A 14469-nucleotide genomic window follows, 5' to 3' on the forward strand; every position below is an offset into this window, starting at 1 on the left:
ACTCGTGTCGGTTTGGCATTATTTCAGGAACCAAAATGGATTTTTCTTAAATGTAGTGGCAGTGTATAAAGATTTAGCCCTCCCTACTTATAAACATCTCTAAAAAAAATCACTACTGTTAGTTGTTAAAACTGATTTATGTTGATGCTTATACTGTGAAGCGTAACAGGAAGTTCTGTGTTAACTGAGGCGGAAAGAAAAGTTATGAAGACGTTGCTAATGTTAGACTAGCTAACACAGTCTGCCAGCCGTTAGCATGTCTAAGTGCTTAATAAGTTACAACAGCTAGTTGGTGAACACCTACTTCACCAGCTAGCTACTTCACCAGCTAGCTACTTCACCAGCTAGCTACTTCAAAAGCTAGTTACTTCACCAGCTAGTTACTTCACCAGCTAGCTACTTCACCAGCTAGTTACTTCAAAAGCTAATTACTTCACCAGCTAGCTACTTCACCAGCTAGCTACTTCAAAAGCTAGTTACTTCACCAGCTAGCTACTTCACCAGCTAGTTACTTCAAAAGCTAGTTACTTCACCAGCTAGCTACTTCACCAGCTAGTTACTTCAAAAGCTAGTTACTTCACCAGCTAGTTACTCCACCAGCTAGCTACTTCACCAGCGAAGTTCCTTTTTTATAACTTTCATGACTTTTGAAGGAAATTTGTTGCAGTAGATTTCATTCGATGAATTCAAACATAATTAATGGAAGTTGGTGGTTTTAACCCAATAAAATGTGGGAAAAAATTCAACAAGGCTACACTTTAGTAAAAGCATTAGAAGCAAAGGGGGTCATTTCAAAAGTTAAAGAAGAGAAATCAAAGAGCAGACTCACAAAGCAGTCGGTGTCCTTGGGGCCAGAGCAGCCGCCGGCGCATTCTCGATGGCAGCAGTCGCTGATGTAAGACCCGAAGCAGCGACCGTCACACTGCTTTGCACACACCGATTTTGTCACTGCCCAAGAAGTGAGAAGACCGAATTTTTAAAAGGTCTGACACACACACACACACACCCACACACGCACACCCCCCCCCCACACACACGCACCGACATTCCTAAAAGAGACAATATACCACCACCCTCAGCATCCGCGACCGTTATGTGACACGAATGAAATGAAAGGCTTCTGCTTCCTAAAGGTCGAGACAAGTGGATTTGTGAGCACATACTTACAGACTTAGACAGACGTAAAGAGAAGAAGAAGAAGAAGAAAAAAAACCCAGTGAAGCGCCCTCTGGTTCACTCAACACCTGCCAGAGAGACTCTCCTCCTCCAGCCTCAGCTCGGAGCCAAGCAGCTGAAAATTGTGCTTGGCAGGTACGAATCAGAGGTGGCATGTCGGAGCTGCAGGGAAAGCAGCAGCTTCTCCCGAGAAAGGGAAAGAAAAGACTTCTGCTTGCCATAAAAAAGAAAACTGTATTTATCCGTTGCCATAACAGTTCTTAAGTTCTGCTAATTCTTTTTTTTTATTATTTTCTTTTCTACTTGCCAAGCAGAAGCAATGCTGCCAAAAACTTTTGTTGGTATGTATCTGGAAACCCTGTTAGAATGTGACTATACTATGTTCATTAAATAATAATGATGGTCTGATTTTATTATATTGTAGAAAATTAAACCAGTTTTTATTCATTAAATAAAAAAATAACAGCAAAAATATGTTTTATTGGAGGGAAAGATCAAAATCTTCCTACAATTTAGCTCACTTTTAGCTGTGAGATGTTAGAGGGTTTCACTCCATTTCATCTCAATGGTGCCAAAACTAACTTTGACTAGGCCAGGATTTTCCATTTCTTCATTTTCAGTCAATTATTGCAAGAATTCAAACTTTTATACCTTAGTTTATTCTTTGTGTCAGTCCTTAAAAAGTTTCTCAGTATTGCTAAAATTGTGTCCTAATTTTTATACATTATCGTTCTCTTAAGGCTGTTTCCTGTTGTACATTGGAGCTAAGAAGCAGTTTTACACACCAGACAGAACGTCGCAGCCAACAATCAGAAGGTTGGAGGAATTAATGACTGCCGGGCCGGCAACATAACGCTACAGATGTGGAACAACAACAAGCCTCTGCGGTTCATTAATCTGTGAAAAACAGCATTCGTTCTTCAAACTGCTAACACTCGCATGGGTTCACTTCTCGAGCATTCTGCCTGTTTATTGTTGCAAAGCATGTTGGTTTATTAAATTATCAGCTTTTAATAATTCAATAAGAGCAGCAAGAAAATCCTCTCTAAAACAGCTGTTTTGTTTGTTTTTTCTGAGCTCCTCCTTGATTTAGTTGTTGACACCAATGATTGTAACACTTACAATCATTGATACATTGTCAAGAAAATGTACCTGATTTTGGAAGCAACAGGTACATTTTCTTATTAATGTAAAAATCAAACAAAATGAATCTGAATGCTCCATCTTCTCCTAAAGAACCCTTTACTTTGCTTTTGAACAATCTTCTCCACTGGTGCTCCGTATGGGGCCTTTATGTGAAATGCTCTAAGAAAATGAGACCAATGAGACATTGGCTCATAATTGCTCCATATTTACTTTGTTTCAAAGGTTTGAACTTAATTCTATGGAAAAATAGGAACCCAATCCATCTGGGGATTAGATGTGTTGCACAATTACAACAGATTTAATCAAGAATGACTTATAACCCCACTTGGCCCTACGTGTCATGTAGAACTGGTCGTGCCAGTATTGGCTCCATCTTAGACTTAGACTTAGACTGACTTTATTGTCATTTTGCGTGCACAGGGTGTATACAGAACGAAATTGCGTTGCATACGGCTCAGGACAGTGTTTTGAGCTTCCAATGTTAATCTTAACCGGTTCATCTCTATTCGCGGATCCTGTGTGGTTCCTCCCCATTTTTTGGAACAACCTGGTGATTTGACAGACTGCATTCATTGATTGGCCAGCGATAGTTGGCGAGACGGCGAGCAGAAAATCAATAACTCTACAGTCAAACCTTGAGATCCAAGGACTTCATTCTAATGCCAGGCAACATTTTCAATCCCAGCTAAGGCCTTCATTTGTTCTAGGTTGTATTTAGATGCAACTTAGAACAGCCCCATCCTAAATACCTTCTAGGTTTGATCTCCATGGAGTTATTTCAATTGATGTCCATAAGGCCTGTCTGAGGCCCAGTTAAGGCTTACAAAGGTTCCCCAAAGGGTTTTCTGGTCTGTAATGGTCCCACACCGAAACTAATGTCAACTCATCCTAAAAATGATCCACATAGGACTCACATACGCATGTTAGTTTCCAAACATTTGCACATGGGTGCCATGTGGGTATGAAATAGTGATAAAAATAGGCCCTCTTATATTCTGTTCGGTCACAATGGATGCTCATCATCTCTGGATAAGGAGTAAGAGCCACTTTAAATTGATCCTCCTAATACCTATATGAGAGCCAGATAATACCTACATAGGATGTCTAATGAGTTTCCCAGATAGTGGTTGTGTTTGGCAGACTGTGATTCAGTGGGTAAATTAAAACTTTTGAAAGGCAGAAAGTCTAGAGAGCTAATGGTAAATACCATATATGTGCATCAAGTCTTTTAGTAATAACCAGGTCTGGGGTTGCCATGGAGAAGATCCAGATATAAACTATCCACACTCACATGTTTGACACTGGCTTTCCTGAGGACCCCAGCAGAGTCCGGTGCAGGAGCGATGGCAGCGCCTGCCTGGAAAACAAAGCAAACATGTCAGACAAACGCCAAAGAAACCGACGCGTCGCAGCGAGCGGGGCGCCAAAACTTTCTCCTGACTGGTGACAGGGACACAATTGTGGAAACTCCTGAGCTGAGTAGACAATAGAGTGGTTGTGGTCGGTGAGGAAGAGGAAGAGGAGCGTGAAAACGCGCCCTCTACTCCCTTTCTGTCAGGGAAAGTGGGACCTGACAGCGCTCATCTGGCTGTGGCCCATCATCAAGACTTAATTGACTATGGGTTAATTACACAGTGAGTGGAACAACGCCGCCGACTGTCACCCGGCCCCTTTAGCCACTCCCACCACAGGTCCCTAATGTTAAATACTGACTACATCTTGGCAACGGGCGCCAATTTGGCAACCTCCACTCCCACGCACTCTCTTGTCATTTTTGTTGGCCCACCTCCTCCACACTTTAGTGCTTTACCCCCCCCTCCTCCTCCATCAGCACTAGCTAATCAACAAAATAACAATGTTCCACACATTTTGCATCTAAAGGTCTCTCCCAAAATGTTTTTCTTGGTCTTTCAGTAACCTGCTCTCCATGAGGTCTGGTTAGCTACGGTTTTAAGTTGATGAGACTCAGATACAATTCTGCTCAAGATCTTGATAGAGCAGAATAACGGATTGGTTGTTTTGTGAATTTCATATCCGCTAATCCAGATTAAAGGCACCCGTCTGATTCTATTAGAAACCTCCAAAGAACCAGCGTCCTCGATGTTTCTTCTGCTCAATCGACCGTCTTTTGCGTTGTGTCCAAACACTCCCATTGTGGTCTCTTCTGTCCAAAGGGCGTCACTCCAGAGGTCTTTATGGTTTCTTCAGATGCAACTTTGCAAAAACGCTTCATTCTTTACGCACTTTCTTTCAGAACTCTTCCAGTTTTGCAGCGTCTTTGAGCATTGTCTAGTCAAAACTTGGGTTGAATTTGCTGAGGAAGACTGGCAAGACAGAAGGATCATCATCTGACTGTTGATTTCTACATTTACTTACTGATAGTTGCAATTGTTGGTTGATGATGATGATATACTCTACTGGCACTCTTGTGTGGAGTGATACTTTTTTTTTGTTTTGACACATTCTATTGTCCCTCATTTTTAGAACTTTGATTGTATGTCTCTTTGTTTTTATGCCTTTTTTTTTTTGCCTTTTTACTTGCTGTAACACTAATTTCCCTTTGGGACTTGAATGAACCTGAAGCTTGGCAACTTTTTCCAATGTTTTTCACTCATGACTAATCTCTCTCACTCCAAAGTGTTTTAAAGCCCCTTCCATATTGATGTGCAGCAACATTTCCTTATCGGCAGCATTTTGTTAACTCCGGTTTGTCTCAGAGCAGCAAACTGCCAGAGGACAAGCCTCTATAGAGGTGGTCACAGCAGAGAGGATAATTTATTCTAGTTAAATTCACAAATTGTCCAGAAAAACCTCATAATTTATCCTTTCAACTCACCCAAAGGTTGAGATACACACACAGAAAAGTTTGCAAGAGTCTGTCTTCAACCGCCAGTTCGTCTGACACCAAATGTCCACCGGACAGAGAGGGAAGCGCGCCACTTCAAACTAGCTGTCAGTTTTATTGAGATTTACAAAGAGCCCAGCCGACAGCAGCTCCATGGGCTTTGCTGCAAAAGCCCTGCTGGTTTCAACTCCACTGGAAAGGTTCGCATGTTGATCTAACACCAAGTGATTTCGCTTCCAAATCCCCAGCAGGCAAACAGAATGAAATAAAAGCGATAGGTCATGAATGTTCAAGCGTGGTCCAGGGGTGGGGGGGGAGGGCGAGCTTTTGGACTTTACTCACATCCGTTGTTGCTGTTGTTGGACGGAACCACCAGCAGCTCCGCCTGGGGGTTCCTGATAATGTCGAGCCAGTGGATGGTGTCAGTGTGGCACAGGAACTTGTTCTGGTCCACGTAGACGCCGCCGCTCAGTATCTCTGCACGGGGAGAGAAAAGGTAGAGGGAGACAGGAAGAAAAATGAGCAGAGAGCCGTGGATTTATGGCGGATTTATGGCACATGTACACCGTGGCAGGAAATCAATACTTCAAGGTTAACTCTTATGGTTCTTTTGTGTGGAAGCCCCGCGTTGCAAACGGCGTTCCCTTGAAGCGCGTCTGAGCATGAAGGTAAATGCTATTGACAAATGTGCGCCGTAATTCAATGCCACGTCCACAAGCACTGATGGCTGGAATAAAGAGACTAATCAACTAAAGGCTGCTGGATGGATTTCACATGCAAACTTAACAACAAAAGCTTTTAAGGAGAATATATTGTGTAATTTTAAAATTAAGCGATTTCATTTAGCTGCAGAATTCCTCAGTCTTGAAGGCAAACAACAGGCTGAGACAGGAGACTGATGCATTTAGAGCATCTGCTGACGTTTATCTGAAAGTGAACTTGAATCACCAAACACACTCGATTTCCTTCAACTAAAGGCTGGCTCTTCTTACAGATTGCGTCTTTTCATATTTTCTTTTCAGATGCCCAACCACTCAAACACATTTTATTGAAATTGTGTGGACTAGACCAACTCTAGTGTTGTGAGTAGTAGTGCACCGATTTCAGTTTCTTGATGATCGCCGACCTTTAAAACTCTCGAGAGACTGATTTGGATATTTTTTTTTTTGCCTGAGAAGTCGCTAAGTTGGGAACAGTGGGTTGCTTTTGTTTGAGATGACCTGGTAGGTCTGACAAAATGAGGAAAATGTATTAATTATAAAAATTAATTCATTATTTTAGTTGCTTAACAATGACTTAAAGACATAATACATTAATGAAACAAGAAGAGTAGTCTGATTTCTGTGCCTGCATCACTTCTTGAGCTGGAAAACCAAATTTATGCCATTCTTAAAATTGTCGTCAAGGGCCGCGCAAAATCATTCCAAGGGCTGCAAACGGCCCCTGACCCACACTTTCAACACCCCTCTACTAGGGTTTCCATAGGTTGGTTTCTGTACTGGATTTTACTTTGAGATATATTTCACATTAATATAAAATCTTCTTCTTTTTTTTCCCTGGCATAAAATCCCATTAGAACACATGAAGGTTTGTGTCTGCGGCTCAGAACAACAGCAGCTGCTAAATGAAATCGGGTTTCTGAACCATGTGACTTTACAGGAAGGTTAGCGGCGCCGCCGTAAAGGCGGGATCCCCATACAGAGCAGGCTGAAACAGCAAAAATATGTTTTTCTCAAGGACCGGTAGCCTTAACAGATGCCAGAGTAGGATAATAAAGCCTAATCCCTCTCTATGTTACTAATCCAGGTTTTGGACACAGACTCTGACTATAATGATGCGGCGGTAATCCACCTCCCTCCCGAGCCGTGACCTGCGGCGGCAGATCCACCGCCGCCGCCGCTTCCTCTACAGCTGCTACCCGGTGCATCGCTAAACCTCCAGAAGAGGGCGGAGGGAGGGGATTTAGATGCAATCACCTCGCATTCCCTGTATCCTCCAACATGAGGCCTTATTCCAGGAAAGCACTTGTCATAATAAATGAAATTTAATTTAAAATAAGTTGGAATGCGGCTCAGATTAGAGACGGATAAACTCAGAAGGAAAAGAAGGGCATTGTCTTTCCGGACAGATTATTAACAGCGTATGAATTATGCGGACGCCTCGGCAGCTCGGGAAGCCGCACACAGGAAGCTAATCATTACCATCCGACACCCTGATTAAGGAAGTGGGCCTTGGTGGAGACAGGGACATTCATTCACGGCCTCTTTAGAGGTGACATGGCGCTTCGTCTGCTTGCCGAACGGCCTGCAGCACCCAGTTCATGTAATCATGTTCCCGTCAGCGCGGAGCATCCATCACCGCACGCCCCCCCGTTTACAAGCAGAAACATTCGCGAGCTCCCTTCAAGACGACGCAAAGAACGCTCTTAGAAGAAACGACGCAGGGTGAAAAGGATGGGTGACCTGAGGTGACCTTGGTCCGACCTCAGCCCAGATCCCTGCAGCGCTGTGACGGACACGGAGAAAAGGACGCCAGACTGTAACCCAAGGCGGCCCGTCGCTCACTAACGGCGGCCAGCCTTGAGCTTCTGAATGATGTCTGAGTTTAGGTGGAACTCCGAACTCAGCAGATGTTCCCGGTGGGTCTGGAGAGGTGGAGGGGATTAATGGTGGTCCGGAAGTCAATGCAGCATCTGGACACTCAGCTTCTGTCGCTTCATCCACATTACTGCACAAATACTTAATATTTTATTAAACTAATGTTTTTCTGCACCCCATCATAGTTTTTCCACCTCTACACACTGGACTGCAGAAAACGGCACAACCAAATTAAATCTCTCCAATTCCTTTGATTTAAATTGAATTTTTATTACATTTTATATTAAAAAAATAAAGATTCTGTGACATACGTTCTTGTAGTAAAACAGATGAACCGATAAATATAAGGAGATGATTTACAGGCCCAGCCACTGTCCAGCAAGACAGCAGTGGTTATAGGGACATTATTGACTTAACACAAGTGCTGGAGAGGCTTCACGTTCCCAAGACAGCCAAAAAGGTAAATAGCAGAAAAAGTCAAAAATGACAAACTGAACTACCTTTCCCACCTGGGACCTTTGGATAATGGCAGATATAATGGATTTTGATACTTTCTGGAGAGCCGTCCCTCTGTCAGGGCCCGACTCGGCCCCCAGATGTTCCTGTAAATGCCAGCGGCCGCACTTCAGCACACAAATTGCTGTCCATCCAAGCAGGGGCGCTAACTCTTCCAGAGGCGGGGATGACAAGCCTGGACCAGGTGGCCATTCATTACCGGGGCCGCGGCTGCCTGCTGCACTCCGGCACCGCCGATAACTCCAGGTTTCCATCAGGAAGCCGCAGAGGACGGATCGGCTTCCCTTTTGATTCACAGGTCATCGTAAAAACTAGCTCTCCGCATCGCTGGTGGACGCTCAGGGCCTGTACAGGCACGGGAAGTGTTTTTAACAGCTGTTCTCAAATGAACGTCAAACTAATTGATGCTCTACGGAAGGCCTGACATGCAAAAAAAAGAGATGAAAAACAAAAGAGTAATCGGATAAAACGGTCAACAATGGTTTTAAGATTATGTTTCTATAACAATTCAGAGCAACACAGACAAAAAAAGAAACTAACTCCAAATGTTATTCTTCATAAATTTGAAATAGAATTGAATTTGATATTTATTTAATTTGGAAAAAAAGAAAAAAATGTGCAAAACTCAAGAAAAAAGTGATGTGTGATACTGTTTAAACAGCAGTTGGGGTTTATTTTACTCATATAATTAGACACCAAATAGTATTAAAGAAAATTTGTGACACTATTGGCTTTCCATATAACTACTGGTCCTCTTCAGTTGCCATAGACTACTGGAAAGAGAAATAAGAATAAAAAACAAGCAGACAATCAATAAAGCTAACGTTGTTCATCATTTCCAGCTGTCACAGCATTGCTTTGGTGTGGAGTGCATTACATACTATTTTGGCCTTTTGTGCATGTTATCATATTTTGTTTTTTTGTTAGTGTACTTATTTTTCCAGATAAGTACACTAGCAAAATAACAAAAAATATGACAACTTTTTTTGTTTTATTTTCTGAACTTACTTGTGGAAATAAGGCAGATTTTTGAGAACCATTGAAATATTACACATCATGATATGTGTAGAATTTCACCAGTTTTTAATTTGTCTGACATTTTGCTTAATGTCTAAATGTCAGTTATTAAATCACACCACATTATTATGATACAATTTATCACTAAAACGTTTAAACTTGTTAAACGCTTAAAATAAAATATAAAACTATTAGTCTGGTTAAAAATAAAATGTAATATATCCAAAATGTGAAACTGAAACTATTAAAAAGAATGCTAAAAAAATAATAATTTGATGTTCTGTCTTTTAAAAATTCTAAAAATATATTTATGTATAAGTGGAGGGCATTATGTTTGTGTAAAAGTTCAAATGTTACAAAATTCAAAACAAGAAAATTTAGCTGAAACCTGGAATTAAAAACAAATTAACCATGGTCAGAGTAGCGCCTGCTCCAAAAGTAAAATTATTCAAAGATGTTAAATAAAAAGGTTTAAACATTTTCTGATTATACTTTTTTTTTTTTTTGAATGAATGAACTGCAAAAATGACTAGAACTAGAATAATAGAACATGACACCGTTTGGCTGCTAAGTCTATCAATATTTTGAACAATAACTTGTTATTTTAGGCTGAACATTTTGAGAATCACAGCTACAGAATTCAATACGATATAATTAGTCATTTTACTTCGAGACGCTGCGTTCTTTCAAAAAATTTGTTCTTCACATAAATTTGCCAGGAAGTTCTTGATTTCAATCAGAGCTTGGCTACATTTTACAAGTGGGGCCCCAATCTGGAGCCTTTATCTCCCGTTTCTGGTATTCTGTATGTTCCACCGGCGCCGTCGCTCGGTGCCGCCGGGCGCTGTGCTCCCCGTGAAGCCGTTTTATGTGCGCACAAGGCCGCCGAGGGCCCCGCTGCCATATGGTCAGGTCATGTTTTGCTTCTGGTGTGGCGTTTTTGCTACAGATCTCTTGGCACTGGAAGAAAAAAAAAAATTTTTTTTAAAAAGAAGCTCTCAGCGTAATGGAGGAGTAAGATTCTTGGCGAGCGGAGGTTGAAGTGTCGGGTTGAATCAGAGGTACGAGCCAAGGCGTGCGGTGGAACACGATGTGGGCTGGGATTGGGAGAATTCCTCAAAATATACAAAATAAATGTATTAAGTTAATACCCCCACTGTATTAAAATGAGGTATTTACCCATTTCTTCTGGATTATGGAGCGATATGTGTCAGCTAAATACAAAAACCCAATGCGTTCTTTTGGTCTTAACCTGCTTTTTTATTTCATTTCAGAGATACTCTATTGAGGAAGACGTGTAGAATAGGTCCGACACTTGATCCTCAGTTACCTTCTCTCAAATACTTCAGGTTTTTTGTTGTTGTTAAATTTACGACAAAAATTAGTTGCTGTTTGGTTCCTCCGGGAGGCGTAAGAAGTCTTGAAATATCTCTCTACCAAACCCATTTTTGAGTTAATTCTACAATTACCTAAAAAGAAACTAATTACCCAGAAAAAGTCTATATGTAGAAAGATTTGGAGGAGATTTCTAAGGAAGAGGATAAGGGTAGCCTAACCCTGACCCTACGGATGCATGATATTATCGGCTTGTATCGGCCGATATTAGCTGTAAAATTTAATATCGACATCGGCCATTCAGTCGATGGCCGACATTGACATTGTTTTTATATGACAAACCAGTGACAATGATGCCTGCATAGCATAGCACAACATCAAATTTGCGTTGTTTGACTGTTGTCGTTGCCTTGGAAGAAGCAGATATTAAGAAATTCGACATTAAACATAATGCAAGATGAAAGTGTTACATCATTTTCAGCCTTCTTTTTAGCATTTGGTAGCAGGCTAAATTGACAAAGATAATAAAGTATTTTAACTCCACAGTAGAGAAAGCCATATAGTTTCAATAATGAGCTATAGGAAAAAAAAATATCAGTATTGGTATTTGTTATCGACCAAATGAATTGTAGCATTTTAGCGTATCGTGCATCCCTGCCTTTATCTTATGCACAATGAGTGCTTGGTTCTGATCTCCATATAGTCCACATGTTTCACGTGTACCAAACACAAATCAATTTTTTGTCATCTTAAGATTTTATACAACAGTATACAAGAACCAGATGAGAAATTGGGTGAAAAAGTAAAGAAAATCCCCAAAGTACTGATATAACTTTAAAGACTACATCAAGTTGTTTCTGTGTTTCAGTTGAAGACTTAAGCCAGGAAGTCTGAGTGTCCTGACAGGTTAAAAATAACCTTTTATTGATTATTACTGTTGAACCAAACGAGGTAAGAGCAGCAGCGTTGGCTTTCTTCACAACATTCATCTGTACAGCAACATTCCCAGAATGGGGAAAAGACTGTTAGCGAAAGTAAGAACCATTTCCGTGCCCGTCTGCCTTTATAAGCCAATTAAGCCCATTTCATAGGCATTCAGCTGAGCACAGTCCTTTAGTTTGAAGTAGTTTCCAGGCAATGATAGCCAAAGCACCAATCAGTGACCGCGGCTCTGAACGAAGCCTGCTGATGAGCTTTCATCAGTGCTGCTAGCCACTTGTCCCGCATCTCTTCCCCTGCCTAATTACGCTGATGAATAAGGCTGCGACAGCGATCCGTCCTCCGCTGATGAGTCCGTGCGTTTACCCTTATTGTCGCGTCTTAGCGGCGGGCGTGTCGCTTGCACGCCCTGGGCATCCGCCCTCTGCTCGTCTTCATTAGGATCGTCCTTCAGAAACACTCAACCCCGGTTCTCACCCGCGCTCCTGTTGTTTTTTATTTGAGTCGAACTAAGCGAAAAACAACAAGACTCAGCCTCTGAAACCCTACCTGGTTTGGCATTTTAGGTGTCCTGCACTGGCCTGTGTGAAAACTCACAATCAGAAACGGCGTCTGACAAACTCTGTACATTTGTGGCTTTTATTTTGAAGGTGACGTCTCTCCACCCCAACCTAAACATCCTTCCAAACAATGATAGTTCCTACAAGAAATCTTTGGGTAAAAATGTTCAAAAAGGAAAATTGTCAAAAGGTAAAGATTTATCAATATATATATATTTTTTAAAATTTCTTCCTAAGTTAAATTGTTCTGATCTGTTTGTGTGGATTTAAATGACCAGACTATATTGTTGCTTATTTTTTCAAACATGTTTTGTTGTACATGACGTCTGCGGTTAATGGACATTTTATATTGGAATCATTTTTTATCTGGTGATCCAAAATTGTGTAAACTTTGGCTAGGTTGCCTGTTTTGTGTTCAATTTCAAATGTTGACGTCTTCACTGCATATTTGAGCCACTCCCTCCTATTCAAAATATACTTTCTGAATACATGACAGTTGCACGTCAAACTCTGGTAGTTTCATTCCCTGGGGTTAAAATCCATACAAATGTTCCGTTTTCACACCAGAACGTTTCTTTTTCTATGGCCAGTGGTTCTGGTACCAAGGTGTGAAAACTATTTTGGTTCCGTTTTATCAGAGTAGCAGAGTCGGTGTTTTGAGGCAGCATTATTAACTTCAATAGGATGTTTTTTTATGTTGAAGAGACGTAGATAACACGAAGTGACTTTACAGAAGCCCTAAAATACTCAATTGTCATTGTGAAATGTTTTACATATTATTGCTAGCTTTATTTTTTCCCCCCCCTGCAAAACAGTGATTTTACTAAGCAACAGAAACTAACTTTATTTCACCAATTTAAAATGTTGAAACAAAACCATCTGACATCTCTAAGATCAGAATTCCTCCTCTTTTTCAGCTGGTTGAGGAGTTTCTTGCTTGTTCAGTCTGTTTCAAGTCGGTGTATAGCATCTCAAAGTGATCAAGATCTGTTCATTGACTAGGCCTGGATTTTTCAGACAGTTCTGTAAGTGTATTTTGGATCATTGTCATGTTGTAGGATGTAGATCTGCCTCAGAATGCTGACTTGTGACCCCTGATGCCTGGCCATTTTATGTGACATGGATATTATATTCCTTACAAGACACTGCCTCCTTTTTTTTGCTACATTTTGCAGAAAACTTTAAAGGTCAGTATGTGTTATTGCTCCACTTTTATTGTGCTAAAGTTGGCCCTTTGCTCCTTTTTTATGTTATATTCTAAAAAAAACTGCGATAGAGTAAAAATATGTATATATTTATTCAGGGGATTCAACATTTATGAAACTAATATGGATATGAACGCTGGGTGAGTTAAGATCTTCCACGGACTTTACAGAAGAAGTCAGTTCTCTGCTGTGATTGGACGGCTTACTAACCAGCAGAAAATGACGTTTTAAGAATTGGAAATAAAAATGTTTGACACACGCGCAAAATTTCACAACTAGATATTTGGTGGAAAGTACAAAATCTCTGCTCTTAAGAGAATGTTTAGTAAAATGGATAAACATTTTCTTCTCCCATTGATCTAAGTTAAGCTAAGCTAAGTTAGTTTTTAACATTTAATGATTCCATATTTCTTTCTTCAATGCCGTTATTTATTTCAACAAAAGGTGAATCTAGAATATTTTCTTAAGTGTTAAGAGATTCCATAACCATTTCCCCAACATTTAGGTTTTCTGTCAGATGTAATTCAGTGTTTTTCTTACGTAGTGAGTAATTCCATAATCTTCAGCTCAGCATTAAATTATTTCATAATACAATTTTCATCATTGTGCCCTTCGACATATTGTTTCCCCTCAAAATTATATGATGCTTATCCTCAGTGCTTGGTGATTCTGATTGAGCGCTTAGCTGTTTTCAAATTAAAGTCCAGGTATTTCCTTAAAATGTAACCAACTTAAAGTATTAATTATGTATTTTTTTTGCCGGAGGTTATAAAATGAAAAAGAATAAAGTTTTTATGGAGAGACGTTTTGACATAGATGTGATATGCAAGCTATTAAAAACAGTTAAAAATTAAATTCAAGTTTTGTGTTTTCTTTACAAAGAAACCCTGTAATCTGAGGCAAACTCCTGACTCCTCTGTAAAACAAGCACCAGTCCCCGAGGTTAACCCCCTTACCCTCCAGCGCCTCCAAGTGTGTTTACATTAAAGCGGGCTGTTGAGAAAGAGGCTACGTAAGTGAAAACGACTTCCCAAATTCTATGAATAAGTATTTCGCATCCCGCCTGCATGCGGGGTAAATGGCTGCAGATTGCGAAGGGCACGCAGGCGGAAAACAGGAGCCGGTTCGCCGTC

General features: G+C 40.7%; 1 protein-coding gene across 3 annotated transcripts in view; it reads right to left on the reverse strand.

The window, feature by feature from the left end:
• Positions 1-14469, reverse strand: part of si:ch73-383l1.1 (receptor tyrosine-protein kinase erbB-4) — a 287281-nt gene that overhangs the window by 77911 nt on the left and 194901 nt on the right. For all 3 annotated transcript variants that reach the window (XM_032556862.1, XM_032556863.1, XM_032556861.1), the window contains exons 4-6: positions 5510-5644; positions 3614-3679; positions 830-948 (exon numbers count right to left, since the gene is read on the reverse strand). In XM_032556862.1, coding sequence (XP_032412753.1) covers positions 830-948; positions 3614-3679; positions 5510-5644 — 320 coding nt within the window. The remainder of the gene's footprint in view (positions 1-829; positions 949-3613; positions 3680-5509; positions 5645-14469) is intronic.

Source organism: Xiphophorus hellerii, chromosome 24 (assembly GCF_003331165.1).
Source record: "Xiphophorus hellerii strain 12219 chromosome 24, Xiphophorus_hellerii-4.1, whole genome shotgun sequence".
Lineage (NCBI taxonomy): Eukaryota > Metazoa > Chordata > Actinopteri > Cyprinodontiformes > Poeciliidae > Xiphophorus > Xiphophorus hellerii.